General features: G+C 40.8%; 1 protein-coding gene across 2 annotated transcripts in view; it reads left to right on the forward strand.

Moving 5' to 3' along the window:
* The first annotated feature begins 14,428 nt into the window (after positions 1-14,428).
* The window catches only part of taf2 (TAF2 RNA polymerase II, TATA box binding protein (TBP)-associated factor), an 86,471-nt gene continuing 83,458 nt past the window's right edge, over positions 14,429-17,441 (forward strand). For both annotated transcript variants that reach the window (XM_081389078.1, XM_081389079.1), the window contains exons 1-3: positions 14,429-14,627; positions 14,792-14,846; positions 15,250-15,410. In XM_081389078.1, coding sequence (XP_081245204.1) covers positions 14,578-14,627; positions 14,792-14,846; positions 15,250-15,410 — 266 coding nt within the window. In that variant the 5' untranslated portion in view covers positions 14,429-14,577. The remainder of the gene's footprint in view (positions 14,628-14,791; positions 14,847-15,249; positions 15,411-17,441) is intronic.

A 17,441-nucleotide genomic window follows, 5' to 3' on the forward strand; every position in this document is an offset into this window, starting at 1 on the left:
GAGAAGTTGAGGAATCCAGAGTGAAGTCCAATGTTCGAATACATATTGGTAAGTTTATCAGAAGAAGGAATCATGTATGATTTCGTTAAATGTTTATTAACTATACTGTATATAAGGAACAACATTTTAGTAAACAGTGCAATATTATATGGCAACCAAAAAAAAATATAACAAGAATAAAGATTTTCTTCCCAGCCCTGGTTCTGTTAATTTCACAAACAAACAAGTGTTATCTCTGTGCTTTTGCTTGTAGAGCGTGTGATCGGCGTCTTGAAGAACAGGTATCACATCCTCAATGGCCCACTTCCGGTGCAGTTCGTCAAGTCCCTGAAGGATGAAATTGAAGACAAAGAGGTGGCAACAATAGACAAAATTGTGCATATCTGTGCTGCTTTAGTTAATATGTCATCAAGTGTTGTATTTAACCATGACAGAGTGGGGGATGAGAAATAATCAATATAAAGGCTATAACATCTTAATGATGTAGTTTCTTGGTTTATACACTGTATCCCTTATCTACCTGCATCCACCTCAACATAAAGCTGTCCCTGTACTGTCTGTAGCTTCTGCCTCCATCATCTGAAAACATGCATTTAGCATTTGAACACTTAAAATACATTATTGTTCTTTGGTAATATTATTATAATATGTAATTTGTAATGTATTATTTATTATATTAAATATATGTATGCACAATATCCACTGTCTCTCTGATTAGTGTTTAACAGTGATTTAAATCAGTTGGTTTACCTCCTGGTCCATCCTGGTGAATGAGGCTCCTGTCAGACGCGGGTATATCTGCCTTGCCCAGAACCTGCTAATTGTAACTAGACTTTTAAAAATTAAATCCTCATCTCGAGAAACGCGGAAGATGGTGCTTTGCTGTGGGGTCCAAGTTATGAAGTCAGCATATATACATATATATATAGTAATCATAATGTACCTGTGTGTAGTATGAGTGGTTCTTCTTCAAGGAGAACAAAGTGTCCAGATGTCCTGTACCATCTTCTGTCCAGTTGATGGTGGGATCGTTTGCCCATTTAAAGGGACACTTGGCTTCAAGTACTCCTTTACCACAGCATGTGCATGAAACATACCCATCACAAGACACTCCAATGTATGGCCTCTCTTTAGAAATTCTAAAGCCTGCTATAGCTACTTTTAGGTTGATGTGGGTTTTGAAAATGTCCTCGGTCACCATTACGGAAGCTGAGGTGTTGGATGTAGCGCTGCACAGGCAGAGAGCATATTTATAGGTGTCTATGGCATCCACCTCGTGGTCCTTGCCCCACTGCAAAGACGGCACTCTCAGTGTGACCGATGAGTGACTACAGATTGCGTTAATTAAAGTTTGTGATGGTGTTTCCAGAGATGTGTGCAGGACTCTGTGTGCAGTAGAGCCTGTGATCTGCCCCACCCGATGTTGATGCCAAGCCTTGCAGGCAGCTTGGCCTTTAGTTTCCTCTTCCACTTGGAAGCACTGCTCTTCTGTAAAGCCTTCTAAGTTCTTGTTCCAGGGTTTGGGGGTGAAAACATTAGCATGGCTCTTAAAAGTGCTTAGCCCAATGGGAAGCTCCTTAGTGTTAGAGAGCATTTGCAGTAGCTGATTTTGTTGTGAGACCGAAGCTTTTGGAATGGATCTCTGGTTCCTGACACTTCTTTTTTTGTCATGCTTACTATAGAACTCAATGTCTTTAATCATTGCTGGCTCAATGGTTTTGGTTGAAACACCATTCCAGGCACAGGCGACACTGGTGCATGCAACTTTGTTGTAACCCAGGCGGACACAGGCTTCCAGCTTAAACAGTACTGCCCCAACATGTGAACAGCTTTCACCAAGTCTAAAAAAAATAAATAAATAAAAAATAAATAAAAACTAATCGCAGTTTACTGGCCAAGTACATGATTCACACATATTTAGTTTGGTGCTTATTCACACAAATGAGACAGAGCAGAAGAACGACAGTGTTACAAGGAGCATACATTTGTTTTGTTTCTATAAGTTCAGTCTTACCCTGCCATGCAGTCACAATGGGCTGCCAGGATATTTCCATCACTTTTGACAGCAACCCAGGTGTTGTGAGGCTTCTCTGTGACCCTATAGGATGGCTTAACTTGGGTCTTAAAAATGGTATTGTCAGATTCTTCAGGTTTAAAATGATGGATTGTCTGCACCCATCCATCTATAAAAAATTTGTGCGCTTCTAATGATTTGAAGTTTTTCATTTTGCTTACCGTGTAAATTCCTATAAAAGAAACAACACCATCATTTAGAAATGTTTGATACTCTTCACTGTACAAACAGGCTAAACATTATTGAACAATATTATCTCAATAAAAATGTATTGACATAAGCTTGATTAGAAAGAAAGCAGGACAATAGCTGCCTTAAGCATACAGTTTAAGTTATGTAAGCTTCCCATATTTCCAATATTCTACACTATATCATGATCATCGTGTTATATTAGATAACTGCTGGGCTGTCTTTAGTGTATGTCTGTTATCATCTACCCCAGGCTACCTGTCAAGGATGGGCAGTATTTCAGAAACATGTATGTAAAATATGTATTTAAATACAAAATACTATTTTGTATTTTACACCCTTTGGAAAAAAACAAATGTAATTTGTATTTAAACATTTTTCACACAGTAGGCTACCCCTATTATGTATTTGTATTTAAATACATTTTCCCACACAGTATTTTGTATTTTTATTTTAAATACATTTCCATGTATTTATGCCCATCTCTGCCTAACATCATCATCCATATCTTGCTGTTATGGAAATATCATGAATTACGGATGATGCTATCGAAAGCTAAATCAGGCTAGTTGTATGGCTGGACAGAAAAGTGCACTCAGTTCTAAATATAAAGACATAATATATACATTTTAAGATGTTTACTTCTTAAAATCTAAGTAAAATCATTCACTCGCTACCTGGTGACTCGATTAGGTACGAATAAATGTCCGGGTAAGACACTTCTGGCCACTGGGTGGGGTTGTTAGACCAATTTGACGCGGGTAGAATGAAGGGACATGTTTTTAAGTTGCTCAAATTAAGCTTATAAATGTAGCGTTCACGCTCTATGGAAGGCAGGGTGGACATATAATTACTCGACATATTTTATCTAAGTGATTTCTAAAGTTATACACGTCTGCCGGCTGTGTACGAACGTTGTTTTGTGCCGCTATTTTGTATTGAAGTCTATGGAAAATCTTGTTTGTTTTCCCCTAAAAAGGGGCGGTTACAAAATTGACAGTTAAGTTCCCGGATGTGCCGGTTGTATGTATACATTTTGTTTCTCATCTTAATGTAGGTAATCAACTGTGAAAGTTTCATGGTGATATCTGCTAGTTAAAAATGTTACCCTATTCACCTGTAGTGTCTCGCCTTAATTTGCATAAAAAAACTTGCAATGGTGTTTTTCTTAGTTATTATGTAATATGGAATACATCACATATCATATATACACTGGGAACATTTAAGAGTGATATTGATTGAATATGTATGTCGGCCTTAAAAAATGTACACAAATAATGCTTAATTTCACCTTAAAAGTTGGTATTTTGCATAAATATATACATAAAAAGGCAGTGAGCCTCCATTATATCTTTGCTCTGACCCTTGACTATCGATCTAGAAACTTAATTTCCTCATCTTGATTGCCTACTTACAAAAAAACAAGGGGAAAATGGTCCAACAACTGAGCAAGATAGGCAATTTGGCGGCCATTTTGATATGCAAATTAGAAGGTAAAAAACTCAATTTCGCTTGGGAACCAGTTTTTTTGGACTCAGCACTCTTGAAATATGTAAGGTAGGCCGGTTCCCGACTTGTACCCATAAATGCTCCTCACTTCTTTTTGTTTCTGTTTTACACTAGAAACAAACACTGTTTCCTGTTTCGAATGCGCATGCGTCGCGTCTGAGCGCGTTGTTGTCTTTGGAGCTCCATCGATTGATTTATAATTCTTGATTTCTCTTTAAGCTCACTTACAACGAACATTTTCTACTTTTCCTCACCTCATAGTTATAACGCGGATTGTTGAGCAGACGCGTCTCAAGCCTAGTGATCCAACGCTGGACACTCTTATAGGTTACGTCCGTGGATCACGGCTGAACGCGTCTTCTCCGCACTCATTTACAAACAAACATTTTTTCGCCTATCCTGCGTCTACTCTACACCCGTACCACTGAAAAGACGGATTATATCCAAGACTTAAGCCATAAATTAGTATTAATATTGATAGCACCACTGGTAGTGTCGTTGCTAACTTAACTTACTGTCCATCTGTTAAAATGGCGAATATATCAAATGTAAGTAGTCTACCTTTTGGTGCAGGTGAGGACACATTTGAGCTGCACGCGGTGCAGTCTGAGCTGGAAGCTGTTGAGAAACAGATCCACGACCTTTTAGTAAGAAAAGCCGAGCTGATAGACCGGCGGTTAGCTCTTGAAACATCACGTGCCGAGGCACACAAATCAGAGATTAACGTTACTAACCCGCTGACTCCGACCTCGTCTACTCCGTGCGTTCCTCAACATCGGTCCCGATCGTCGAGGTCGCGATCAGCCATGGTCTCGTTCACTCCGGCTCCAACATGCCATCACGAAGCCTGGATTTTTCCGCAGCGGAAGACGCGAGCCAGGTCTAGACCATGAAAACTCTCTCCGACCCTCCCGGTTTTCGAGATATCCACACAAAACCGCTTCTCCCCTCTTCGCGAAACAGAACGCGATGCTGTGATCATCGGCGATTCCATCGTTCGACACGTACACGTTACGTTAAATAAAAGTAAGGTGCATAGTCACTGCTTTCCTGGTGCTCGTGTTTCTGAAATCGCTGCTCACGTTCCCGAGATTCTGAACGAGCGTGTCGGAACCGTGGTCCTGCACGCGGGAGGGGCCGACATCAGACTGCGCCAGACGGAGGTTCTGAAGAAAGACTTCAGGAATCTGATCGATACGGTACGCAGCACATCGCCTGATATAATGATTATTGTGTCAGGACCGCTTCCCACGTACCGACTAGGTCATGAAAAGTTTAGTAGATTATTTGCGCTTAATGAATGGTTAATGTCATGGTGCAATGAGCAGAAACTTCTCTTTGTAAATAATTGGAATCTGTTTTGGGAGCGTCCTAGGCTTTACCGTGCTGATGGCTTACACCCAAGCAGATTCGGATCGGATCTTCTGTCAGATAACATCTCCAAAATGTTAAATACCTTTTGACTAGTAACCAAAAGTCCAAATCATAGTCTCTGCTGCACCAATTTAACTGATATAAATAGTGTAGAACATTGCATAGAAACTGTGTCTATTCCTCGTTTAGTGAGATCAAATCATAAATCTACTGCAGGATCTAGAAAAAATCTAATTGTTATTAAACCAGAAAATGTTGCTATTGGTAATCAAAAACAATTTTTAAAGTTAGGTCTTCTAAACATTAGATCACTCACACCTAAGGCAGTTATTGTAAATGAAATAGTCACAGATAATAGCTTCGATGTACTTTGCCTTACTGAAACCTGACTTAAACCAAATGATTATTTCGGTTTAAATGAGTCTACTCCAGCAGGATACTCCTATAAGCACGAGCCCCGTCTGAATGGTCGTGGCGGCGGTGTTGCAACAATCTATAGAGATTTTCTCAATGTTACTCAGAAAACGGGTTATAAGTTTATTTCATTTGAAGTACTTGTACTAAATGTTACGCTCTTAGATGTTCGAAAAACATCCCTATTATCTCTAGCCTTGGCTACCGTATATAGACCGCCTGGGCCTTACGCTGATTTCCTAAAAGAGTTTGCAGATTTTCTCTCAGACCTATTAGTTAACTTCGATAAAGCATTAATTGTTGGAGACTTTAATATCCATGTAGATAATCAAAATGATGCGTTAGGGGCTGCGTTTACAGATTTATTAAACTCCTTTGGGGTCAAGCAAAACATTACCGGACCGACTCATCGATTTAATCATACACTCGATTTAATTATATCACATGGAACCGATCCAACCGATATAGATATCATTCCACAAAGTGACGATGTCACTGACCATTACATGGTAACTTGCATATTACGTACTCCTGTAATATATCATGCTGCGCCGCGTTATCGATTAGGCAGAACAATCCTTCCATCCACCATAGATAATTTTTCAAACAGCTTATCGGATCTGTCTCAGCTGCTCAGTGAACCCAAACAAACAGATGAACTTGAGGAATTAACTAGCACTATGAGCACCATTCTCTCTGGATCATTGGATATTGTTGCGCCCATTAGATTAAAAAAGGTCAGAGAGAAAAGTAAAGCACCATGGTACAACAATACTACGCGTGTTCTAAAGAGAGAAACACGTAATTTAGAGCGTAAATGGAAACAAACCAACTTAGAGGTCTTTAGAATCGCATGGAAAGACAGTATGTCACGTTATAAAAAGGCCCTAAAAGCGGCCAGGGCTGAGCATCTACGCAAACTAATAGAAAACAACCATAACAATCCTAAGTTCTTATTTAACACCGTGGCGAGACTAACAAATAAACAGATGTCTCCTGAACAAAATATTCCATTACAGTTTAGTAGTAATGATTTCATGAAGTTCTTCACTGAGAAAATAGAAAACATCAGAACCACAATTGTAAACGTTCAATCCTCAATCGCGCCTTATAATTCAGCCTCAATTATCACCCCGCAAGAACAATTACAGTGCTTTACAACTATAGAACAAAAAGAGTTAAATAAACTTTTTACTTCATCTAAAACAACAACATGTTTACTAGATCCTATACCAACTAAACTATTGAAAGAAGTGTTACCTGTAGTGGAAGAGCCTCTCCTCAATATTATTAACTCGTCTTTATCTTTAGGTTATGTTCCAAAAACATTTAAACTGGCAGTTATAAAACCTCTCATTAAGAAACCACAATTAGATCCGAATAATCTAGAAAATTATAGACCCATTTCAAATCTACCTTTTATGTCTAAAATACTAGTTGTGTCCGCTCAACTGGGCTCTTTCTTACAAGAAAATGACACCTATGAAAAGTTTCAGTCTGGGTTCAGGCCGCATCATAGCACTGAAACTGCGCTCGTTAAAATCACAAATGATTTACTTTTAGCTTCTGACCAAGGCTGTATCTCAATATTAGTTTTACTTGATCTTAGTGCTGCGTTCGATACTATAGATCATACAATACTCTTAGATCGACTACAAAATTATACTGGTGTTCAAGGACAAGCATTAAGCTGGTTTAGATCGTATTTATCTGACCGCTACCATTTTGTTTATTTAAATGGAGAAAAATCTATCATAACTCCAGTAAACTATGGAGTGCCGCAGGGATCTGTGTTAGGCCCTCTATTATTCTCAATATATATGCTGCCACTTGGAAATATTATAAGGAAACATGGAATTAGTTTCCATTGTTATGCTGATGACACTCAAATCTATATTTCATCACGGCCAGATGAAAACGCTAAATTATCCAAATTGACAGTGTGTTAAAGATATAAAAGATTGGATGACGCATAATTTTCTTTTATTAAATCCAGACAAGACAGAGGTACTACTTATCGGTTCAAAAAACCACCCACAAAACCTCTCACAATACAACTTTAACATAGTAGGATGTCCTGTTACTTCATCCTCTACAGTAAAAGACCTGGGTGTTATATTAGACTGCAACCTGTCTTTTGAAAATCATATTTCATATGTTACAAGAACAGCCTTTTTCCACCTTAGAAACATTGCTAAGCTACGTAATATGCTATCTGTTTCTGATGCAGAAAAGTTAGTTCATGCATTCATGACCTCGAGACTAGATTACTGTAATGCGTTATTAGCCGGTTGTCCTGCATCCTCAATAAACAAGCTACAGTTAGTCCAAAATGCCGCCGCTAGAGTTCTAACTAGATCAAGAAAATATGATCATATAACACCGATTTTATCATCCCTACATTGGTTACCTATAAAGTCCCGTATTAATTACAAGGTATTGCTACTGACTTATAAAGCCCTAAACGGCTTAGCTCCAGTCTATTTAACGGATCTTCTATCGCCCTATAATCCATCGCGCTCTTTAAGGTCACTAAATTCGAGGCTTTTGGTCATACCTAGGATATCTAGGTCCACCAAAGGAGGGAGAGCATTTTCACATTTAGCACCAAAACTCTGGAATAGTCTTCCGGATACTGTTCGTTGCTCAGACTCGCTCTCCCAGTTTAAAACTAGATTAAAGACGCATCTCTTCAGCCAGGCATTCATATAATACTTTTAATCCTACAGTTAAATCCGACCTCTAGTTCATAAACGCCAGAGGAGAACTGGCCCCCGACTGAGCCCGGGTTCTCCCAAGGTTTTTTTTCTCCATTAGGTCACCTGATGGAGTTTTTCGGTTCCTTGCCACTGTTGCCTTTGGCTTGCTCAGTTGGGGATATTTGGGGATATTTAATTTAATTAATCAATCAACGATACTATTGATCAGCATTACCAAACGTAGACGTTCCACTAGAAACAAACATTGATGTATTGTTCTAATTTATTACTGTGAAGCTGCTTTGATACAACCTGTGTTGTGAAAAGCGCTATATAAATAAACTTGACTTGACTTGACTTGACTTCTTATAGAAGGCCATTTTTCTAAAATCCGTCTAGTCTACAACCCCTGAGCCTTCTTCTCCAGCCAGAAATGGCCACCGGCACTCCTGAGTCGGTTCCTGAGCCTAAATTCCCACCCTCTCCCGCCCCTTCTCATCCAACCGTCATCCTCATCTTCTCTGCCTCCTGTCAGCCCCATCAGTTCTCCAGTTCCACCAGGCTCCCTCGTCCCCCCCGGATCCGCCTTGGTCACTCTCACCTTCCATCACCTCTGAACTGCACTCCTCTGGCTTCATCTCGTCTCTTCGTTCCCCCGGCTCTATTGGACTCCTCACTCCCTTCTGCTCCTCCGTCCCTCTGTCTCCACCGTGCCCTTCTGTGTCGCCATCTACACCTCAGTTGCCTAAGCCAGCAGCTTCCCCGTGTCCCTCTGAACCCTCTGCTCCACCATGGCCCGTCAAACTTCCGTCTCCACCCTGTCATCCTCCCCCATCGGTCCCGCCTCAGTCCGTCATCGCCCTAGAACCCTCTGCCCTTCAACCTCCATGGCTCCTCCCTCCATCGGCTCCACCATGGGTCTTGAGTCTTCCCATTGGATACATCTCCCTTCTGCCTAGACCCTCTTCTCCCATTAATCCACCGACCTTCAGCCCTTCGCCCTGTTGCCAGTTCTCCGCCTGCTGCTCCTCCCAATCCCCCGCCTTTATCTCTTCCGTTACGGCACGAGGCCGCACCTTCCAGGAGGGGGTGTATTGTCACTGTGACACATGTCTTGGACTTTGTTTTGCCTTCTGTGTTTGCACCACGTGTTTCCTTGTTATTAGTTTCACCTGTTACCTGTCATCATCCTCATCAGTCATCGCTCACTGTGTGCACCTGTTGTCTCCTCATTTGTCTGTGTATATATTCTCCCTAGTTTCAGTTCTCCTTTGTCGGTTCTACGTCTATTCTGCTTGCTATGTGTGATGCGTGTCTTGTTCATAAATAGTTTAATCGTTATTTGTCTTCGTCTTCCTGAACGTGCCTCACACAGCCCAAGCGTGGCAATATGGTTTGGTGTTTATTAAATGTATGTGGTATTTGTACAGCTGTTATTTTATTTTTTATTTTATTTTTTTTTACTGTAAAGCACTTTGTGACCCTTCTTTGTCTGTGAAAGGTACTATATAAATAAACTTTACTTAGTGCGCAGAGGTGACAGGCATGGTGACTGGTGATCCTGACTAATATAATGACAAGATTAATATGAATATTTTTCTTTTTAGCTTATGTAAAATAAGAAAATAAATATGACACAATAATCACACCAGGGTTAGCTACATACATTTAATTAAGTAACATACAGTACATTTGTGGTGGTTTAATTCAGGCATTGTTGTCAACACTGTGTAGAAATGTAGTTGCTGTATTTCCTATTTATCTGAATAACTGTTATCAATCAGGCAAAACAACTCAGATGATTTTTCATATTAAACTAACTATAAATTATTTGTAAATTAGAAGAGTTGCAGTTTAAAATATATACTTAATCTTTTAAACAAGTTGCTGTTCCAAGTCTCCATGAAATCAAAATGGAATTGTTTTAGGCCTATATGTTAGCCTTAAAGGAGAACTCCGGTCAATTTTAACATTGAGCTCATTTTTTTGTACATTTGGAGTGCTGTCAATACAGAGAACAACGACAAAAATCAGTCGATTGCCGAGTTCACGCGCGTGATCATAGGTACTAAACCTATGCGTGTGAACTCGGCAATCGACTACTTTGGACTTCACCCGAAAGCAGGATGTAAACACAGGTATTTGCGCTGGCTTAAATAACATCATTTTTATACATTTCTTTCACATCTACTGCAGTCAGATTCACTCGTGTTCACTCTGAAGGAATCACTCACATTTTCTGTGCACTTGTAATGACACATCAAGGATGTTAAGAGGCTAAAAGCAGGTTTAGTACTTTCCCCATTGAAGTCAACAGGGTGCAAATTTTAAAAATAGAATAACTCGGTGTAGGCAACACCGATTTTTGTCGTTGTTCTCTGTATTGACAGCACTCCAAATGTACAAAAAAATGAGCTCAATGTTAAAATTGACCGGAGTTCTCCTTTAAGTATGGCTAGTGCTCTCCAAATCATTGACAAAATTCACATTTAGAAGATATAAGCATTTGAATCTTGGGGTCTCTCACTTCTGCCAATACGAATCAACGATTTTTATGACATTCTGCACTTCAGCTTCTCATCAGATTTTCTGACCAATCAAATGCTCTCTATAATCTGAAGTGCCCCCAACATTATAAATATAACCTTGCCAAAGTTACTGTTGAGGGAGAGGAAAGAAAACGTCTAGGTTACGACTATAACCTCTGTTCCTTGAGAACAGAGAACTTGCACTTGCTTGGAGGATGCTATGGGGAACGCCCTCCACATGAGCAGGAGTCTGAAAAGTTATCCAATCACGGCAATCGATATTGACCGGCGACAGCCTATGACGTCACTACTAGTGTGACCCGGAAGTATAAAATGGGTGCCTAGAGAACATGTCATCCACTTGGATATGCTGGCCAAAGGATCACTCAAAACTAAACATGTAGACTTAAAAACCCCATTAAATAAAGAAGAAGCCAAGTCAATTATCAGGAAGTATGCACAGTCTGTTTGGCAGGGGTATTGGGATAACAGTGAAACTGGAAGGCATTTATATAATGTACAGAGACAGGTTGGTGCTGGGAGGATGGTGGGCTGGAAACGGAGGGAAGAAAGTTTAATAACTCGTCTGAGAATAGGTCATACAGGTCTAAACCTTTCATTGTATAAAATAGGTAAGCACCCAACTGGGAAATGTACTTATTGTAATCAACCAGAAACAGTGGAACATGTTCTTCTTCAGTGTAGGAAATATAATATTAATAGGGAGCACCTCTTTCAGTCACTATGGAAGGCAAAACATCATGACGTCTCATTGTCAGGTCTCTTGGGGAAAACAGCAGGTCAGATATACTGTTATATAATTAGGTTTCTTAAAGGTCCCATGACATGAAATTTCCACTTTCTGAGGTTTTTTAACATTAATATGAGTTCCCCTAGCCTGTATATGGTCCCAAAGTTTCTAGAAATTTTAATCAGTGTAAATTGAGCTTTTGCTATCTTTCTCTGCCTTTGAGAAAATGGAAGCTCAATCGCGCTGATCTTGAATCTCCTCCTTATGACGTTATAAGGAGGAATGTTACCTCCCTTGTCTCTGCTTTGCCCGCCCAGAGAATATTTCTCGCCCATGAGAAATGAGCTAGGAAGTAGAACGCGCACGCGCGATTTTAGTTTGTCCACGAGAGATATCATGGCTTTTGAGCGAGCGAAGCATAATAATTGCTCAATAATTGGATGTACAAATGAACATCGAATGGTCAATACAGAGCTGGGCTTGCTGAACGTCGGACAAGTAAGTCAACAAATTATATATAAGTGTGTTGCTTTACTGTTTTTGGTTACCTAGCTTGTTACACTTAGAATGTGGCTGTAACATTAGCTATGCAGCAATGCAGTTACTTGCGCTAATGTAAAGGTAGACAGCATCAAGTTACATATACTGTAACGCGAGTGTTGTACATTTCTTTGTTATTTAGATAACCGTTTTCCTGTTGGTTATATGGCGCGCGCGATATCCGCATGATAAATTACAGACGTTACAGATCTCTCATGAAAAGGCAACAGTAGGTTAGCGTTAGCTACATGATAATAACTGTAAACCATCCGAATAAAGTACCGTATCCAGACATAATATTTTAAACTAACCATTCGGAAACGTCCTGCTGGAGCCGCTGAGTTGCAATTTCTTCATCCGTTGCTTCTCCATCCGGATCAGATTCTGGGTCAAACTGAAATGCTTGAACGACTGCGTGTCTTCGTGCCATTGCAATATATCCAACGTAAACAAACATGCATGGTACGGTTGCGCAAGATGGTCAAGGCCACACCCACCCTCCACCTTGCGCCGCCTTTCTCCTCCTCATTAGTATTTAAAGCTACAGACACCGAAATGGCCCGTCTGAAGGAAGCTCATTCTGGGACTTGCTTGTAGTGGCTATAATTCTGCACAGAGGCTGAATTTTTGGAAAGAAATTTCAGATACAGTACTAGGGACCACTAAGGACTATATTAAAGCCTACAAAAAGTAGCATGTCATGGGACCTTTAAAGAAACTGAATTAATTAAAAGAATCTGAGTCTAATAAGTATTATTATTTATTTATTTATTTACTTTTTTTTTTTTCTGCTTAATCTCTCGTTCCACACTCCAGTCCAGTTTGTGGCGGTAATGCACCGTTAAATGTTTTGCCAACCGCCATTAAACACAAGAAGAAGAAGAAGATGTCATCCACCTATCGTCTGAAGGGACTGTTCAGCAGGCATCCCCGAGGCATGGCGAAGGACGCAGAGTCTCGTTCCCTATCTGATTCACACTGAGAATATGCTGTGAGACAAAAAGGTCTTGGGCTAAAGGGACAAGGAAATTGGGCACAGTAGTTTGTGTTTATTTCTATGTTCAGATGGATCAAAGGAACCTGAGAATGGAAGCTTTGATTTTGTTATTCCAGATTTTAATATAAATGTTAAGGAACGAACACCAGATCATGTAATATAGTTGAGATGTTAGTCTTAAGCATTGTAGAACACAAATGAAAAAAAGATTATAATATGTTCATATAGTTTATCAACGTTTATATCATTGCAATTATCTTAAAACACACTTGATATTATCTATGAAATATGAAACTAAATTTAGACTACAGCTACATAATCTAGGTGAAAAAGTTTTGAAGCAGGACATAGATTAATTATAGAAGTAGCCTATCTTTTAGTAAGTCAGGAACAATAATATAGCCTAGTATCATAATTGCCTGCATCAATGGGATGAAAGACATAAAGGACATCATAAAATAAATCAAAAAGTGGGAAAAATGGAATCCGAGAAGAAGAAACCGAGAGCAAGCGATCATATTAAGGATGAGAATAGGGCACACTTCTTTAAATAAAACAATAGTAAGAAAGTGATTGTGGAGATGAAGAGTCAGTTGAACATAATTTGTCACTGCCTTAATTATGGAACACATAGGATAAAGTTAAAGGAATAATTAAAGAAATATGAGGTGAGTGTTCTAAACCTTAAGAATGTATTAAAATTGAAGAAGAGAAGAATAACAACTTTTTTGAAGGGGGGTTTAATGACTATTGCTGTGTTCGAAATCGCCCCTACCTTTATTCATTCACTAGGCTATTCCATACATTAATCCACTAATATTGTCCACTTGAAGGAGTGAATGAAAACGAGTGAGTGAATTCGACACTGAGTGCGCCGGAAGGGCTGCCGCTTTTGTAGGCTGTTTGTGCTTGCTGTTTTAATAATTAATTTAAACGTAGCAAACTAAGCAGCTCCAGTAGTAATAAAAAGATCTATCCTGAACTTTGCTATGGAAACTAGCATTTATAAACCATAATTAAACAATTTAATAATCAATTAAAATGGAAATTATACCTGTATGGTATTGATATCACGCTGGACCAGCTCAGTTTGTGAAATGGATGGATGATTTATTCAGCTGCGGCGCCATCTCCTGGCGAGACGCGGGAATTCATTCATTGTGGGTATCCTCTACTGTGGCCCACACTCAGTAGGTGGCAGTAATGCACCTTAAATGTTGGTTGAACCATCCGGGAACCCTTAGCGCGGGAGGGCGAAGGTTACAAACAACATGGCTGAAGACACGCAGAAAGAGAACAGTTTTGTTGCTTTTCGGCAAAATAGAGAAGGATGTTGTTGATTTTTTAACACTTCACAGCTATTACACAAATTAAAACATAACGAGATGGACTATAGCGATGTTTGAGCAAGAAAGTACTTGCCTTTAGTATTTGAAACCAGTAGAAATAACACCGCCTATCATCTGTTTGAGAGGGTTTGTGTGAATAAACTGAGGAGCAGCATGAACCGCAAGAAAGACAAGGGATTTGAGAGCCCACGACCATATAAACTATAAGTATCAAAATGCACTCTTTCTCACCTCATGCATGGTTATGATTGCAGTTGTTTACATCTCAAAACAGGAGTATAAATAATCAACATCGTATCTTAAATAAATAATTAACATCTCAACCGCCGCATGAATTTAATGCATTATTTTTTGTTTATCTCTTTACAACCCACCAGGTTGTCTGCATTAACAACATAAATTTTCAGAGGAAGTCTGTCATTGTGAGTAATCATGTATATTTGATTTTGAATATTATGTGTATGAAGCAGAAAATGTGAAGTAGACAGACTAAAAATTTCAGATTAAAATTTGTGAAGATTGAGATAAGACTGTAAAAACCTTTACCTTTTAACATTATGAAAAACCGAACAATACATTATAATGGACAGTCAAATAATTAGATGGGTCATTAACCTTTAATTCAAAGATTTAATGCAGATTTTTTGTTGCATAAGCATATGAAGTATTTTCTGATAACTTGGCAAATACAAATAGCTTGTTGATGAAAATTCTATCCTGTCATTTTACAGTTAAAGCTATTTTGCTTATGGTATTGATAAATGTGCCAGTATTTTTTAAAGCACTTTTGTATGGATTTTTTTATAACTGTTTTGCTCTGAGTAGGGTTATGTGGAGCTGACCATCTTTCCAACAGTGATGAACCTGAACCGTATTAAACTGAACAGCAAACAGTGCCGTATCTACAGAGTGAGAGTGAATGATCTTGAGGCTCCATTCATTTACAATGACCCTACGCTGGAGGTCTGCCATCATGAATCCAAGCAGTAAGCTCAGATTTATTTATGAACTCTCTAATTACACACACTACATAATATGAAGTGAAAGGAGTCACCCAGCCTGGGATTGTGCGGAAAGATGTAAGATAACGTACTCGGTTACTAATGTAACCTCGGTTCTCTCTAGAAGAGGGAACGAGTATTGCGTAAGGTTAGCTTACGCATCGGGAAAGTCTTCTTTCTTCGAGATCTGAAGCCAAAAAATTATCCTTAATTTTGTATACATTGTCAACGCAGTGCAGCAGCCGACAGACCTAGGCAGGCTGTATAAGCGTGCTCATTGGCTGCTCGGCGGCAACTGCTTAAGCCTATCGGTGAGCGCTCTGAACGCGGCAACAAATGAGGGCGCTTCGCGCCCTCCACACCCTTCTAACCGTCAGAATGGGTGTGGCCAGCGTGTATATATTCAGCGCTCATAGGCTAAAATTCTGGTTTTCGCAGTCTGAAGCGCAAAAGCTCGTGGCGCGACACGGCAGGTTACGCAATACTCGTTCCCTCTTCTAGAGAGAACCGAGGTTACATTAGTAACCGAGTACGTTCTCTTACGAGAGGTCTCTCGTATTGCGTAAGGTTAGCTTACGCATCGGGAACCCTATTGTCAACGCCGTGTGCGCCGAGCATCCAGCCCATGAATCCCAGGGAAACCGGGGAAAACACTCTGCTGGGAAATGTGGCCGGTCGGAGAGACGGGCCAGCGCAGTACAGGCACTTCATGCAGCATATGAAATAGAGCGGCGCGGCCGGTCTATAAACATATAACAGTACAAATAGTAGGGCCGGCAGAGCGAGCCCATACAGTACATAAGCACTCATAAGGGTAGGAGAAAAACGACATAGTCGGTCTCACATGAAGGGAAAAATTCCCGTGCGGCAGAGAATAATACGGGCGGCCAGCAGCGCGGGCCAGCACCGACAACAGCGCGTAACGGGAAATAGGAAACAGAGCGGATCAGCCGGTCTGAGTCAAACACTTCACCCTGAGTATAGTACCAGAATAGCGCCAGCATATGAACGTAGTCTGCACACGAGAAATGGGCAGAGCATACATGTCACTTATGCTGACAGTATTTTTGCCTGTAGGGCAGGAACTTCCAGGTTATAAAACCTCACGAATGTTGATGGGGAGGCCCAGCCCGCCGCCATACAAATACCGTGATTAGAAATTCCGCTGGACCAGGCCCACGACGAGGCCATGCCTCTAGTGGAGTGGGCTCTGAAGCCCAGAGGGCACTGCAGGTGTCTGGAGGCATAAGCTGCTGCTATCGCGTCCACTATCCACCTGGACAAGCTCTGTTTCGAGGCGGCAAGACTCTTGGTGCGTCCGCCGAAGGAAACAAAGAGCTGCTCTGAACGCCTGAAAGCGGCGGAGCGCGTGATGTAAACTCTCAGCGCCCGGACAGGGCATAGGAGGTTATCACTGTCCCCACTGTCGGATGCTGGCAGAGCCGAGAGGGACATAACTTGTGCCCTAAACGGGGTTCCAATCGCTTTGGGGATGTAACCGTGTCTCGGTCTGAGAATGACTTTCGAGTCATTCGGCCCGAACTCAAGACATGCAGGGCTAACAGATAGCGCGTGCAAATCACCCACTCGTTTGACTGAAGACAGAGCTATCAGAAAAACGGTTTTAAGCGACAGATACTTTAGATCCGCGGATTCAAGCGGTTCAAAGGGAAAAGCCTCTAGGGCCGCTAGGACCAAGGACAGATCCCATGAGGGAACCGAGGGGGGCCGCGGGGGATTCATCCGTCTAGCTCCTCTGAGGAAGCGGATAATGAGCTCATGCCTTCCCATTGCCCGGCCGCGCGTCGTCTCAGCGAACGCTGCAATAGCGGCCACATATACTTTGAGCGTGGAAGGGGATCTGCCCTTTTCCAACAGCTCTTGTAAGAAGGAGAGCACCCGCGGGACCCCGCATGCGCGCGGATCCAAGTTTTTAGTAGCGCACCATTTAGAAAACAACGACCATTTAGACGCGTAGAGCCGTCTCGTGGAGGGGCTCTCGACTGTGTGATCGTG

Source organism: Scardinius erythrophthalmus, assembly GCF_964197995.2.
Source record: "Scardinius erythrophthalmus genome assembly, chromosome: 16".
NCBI classification, from domain to species: domain Eukaryota; kingdom Metazoa; phylum Chordata; class Actinopteri; order Cypriniformes; family Leuciscidae; genus Scardinius; species Scardinius erythrophthalmus.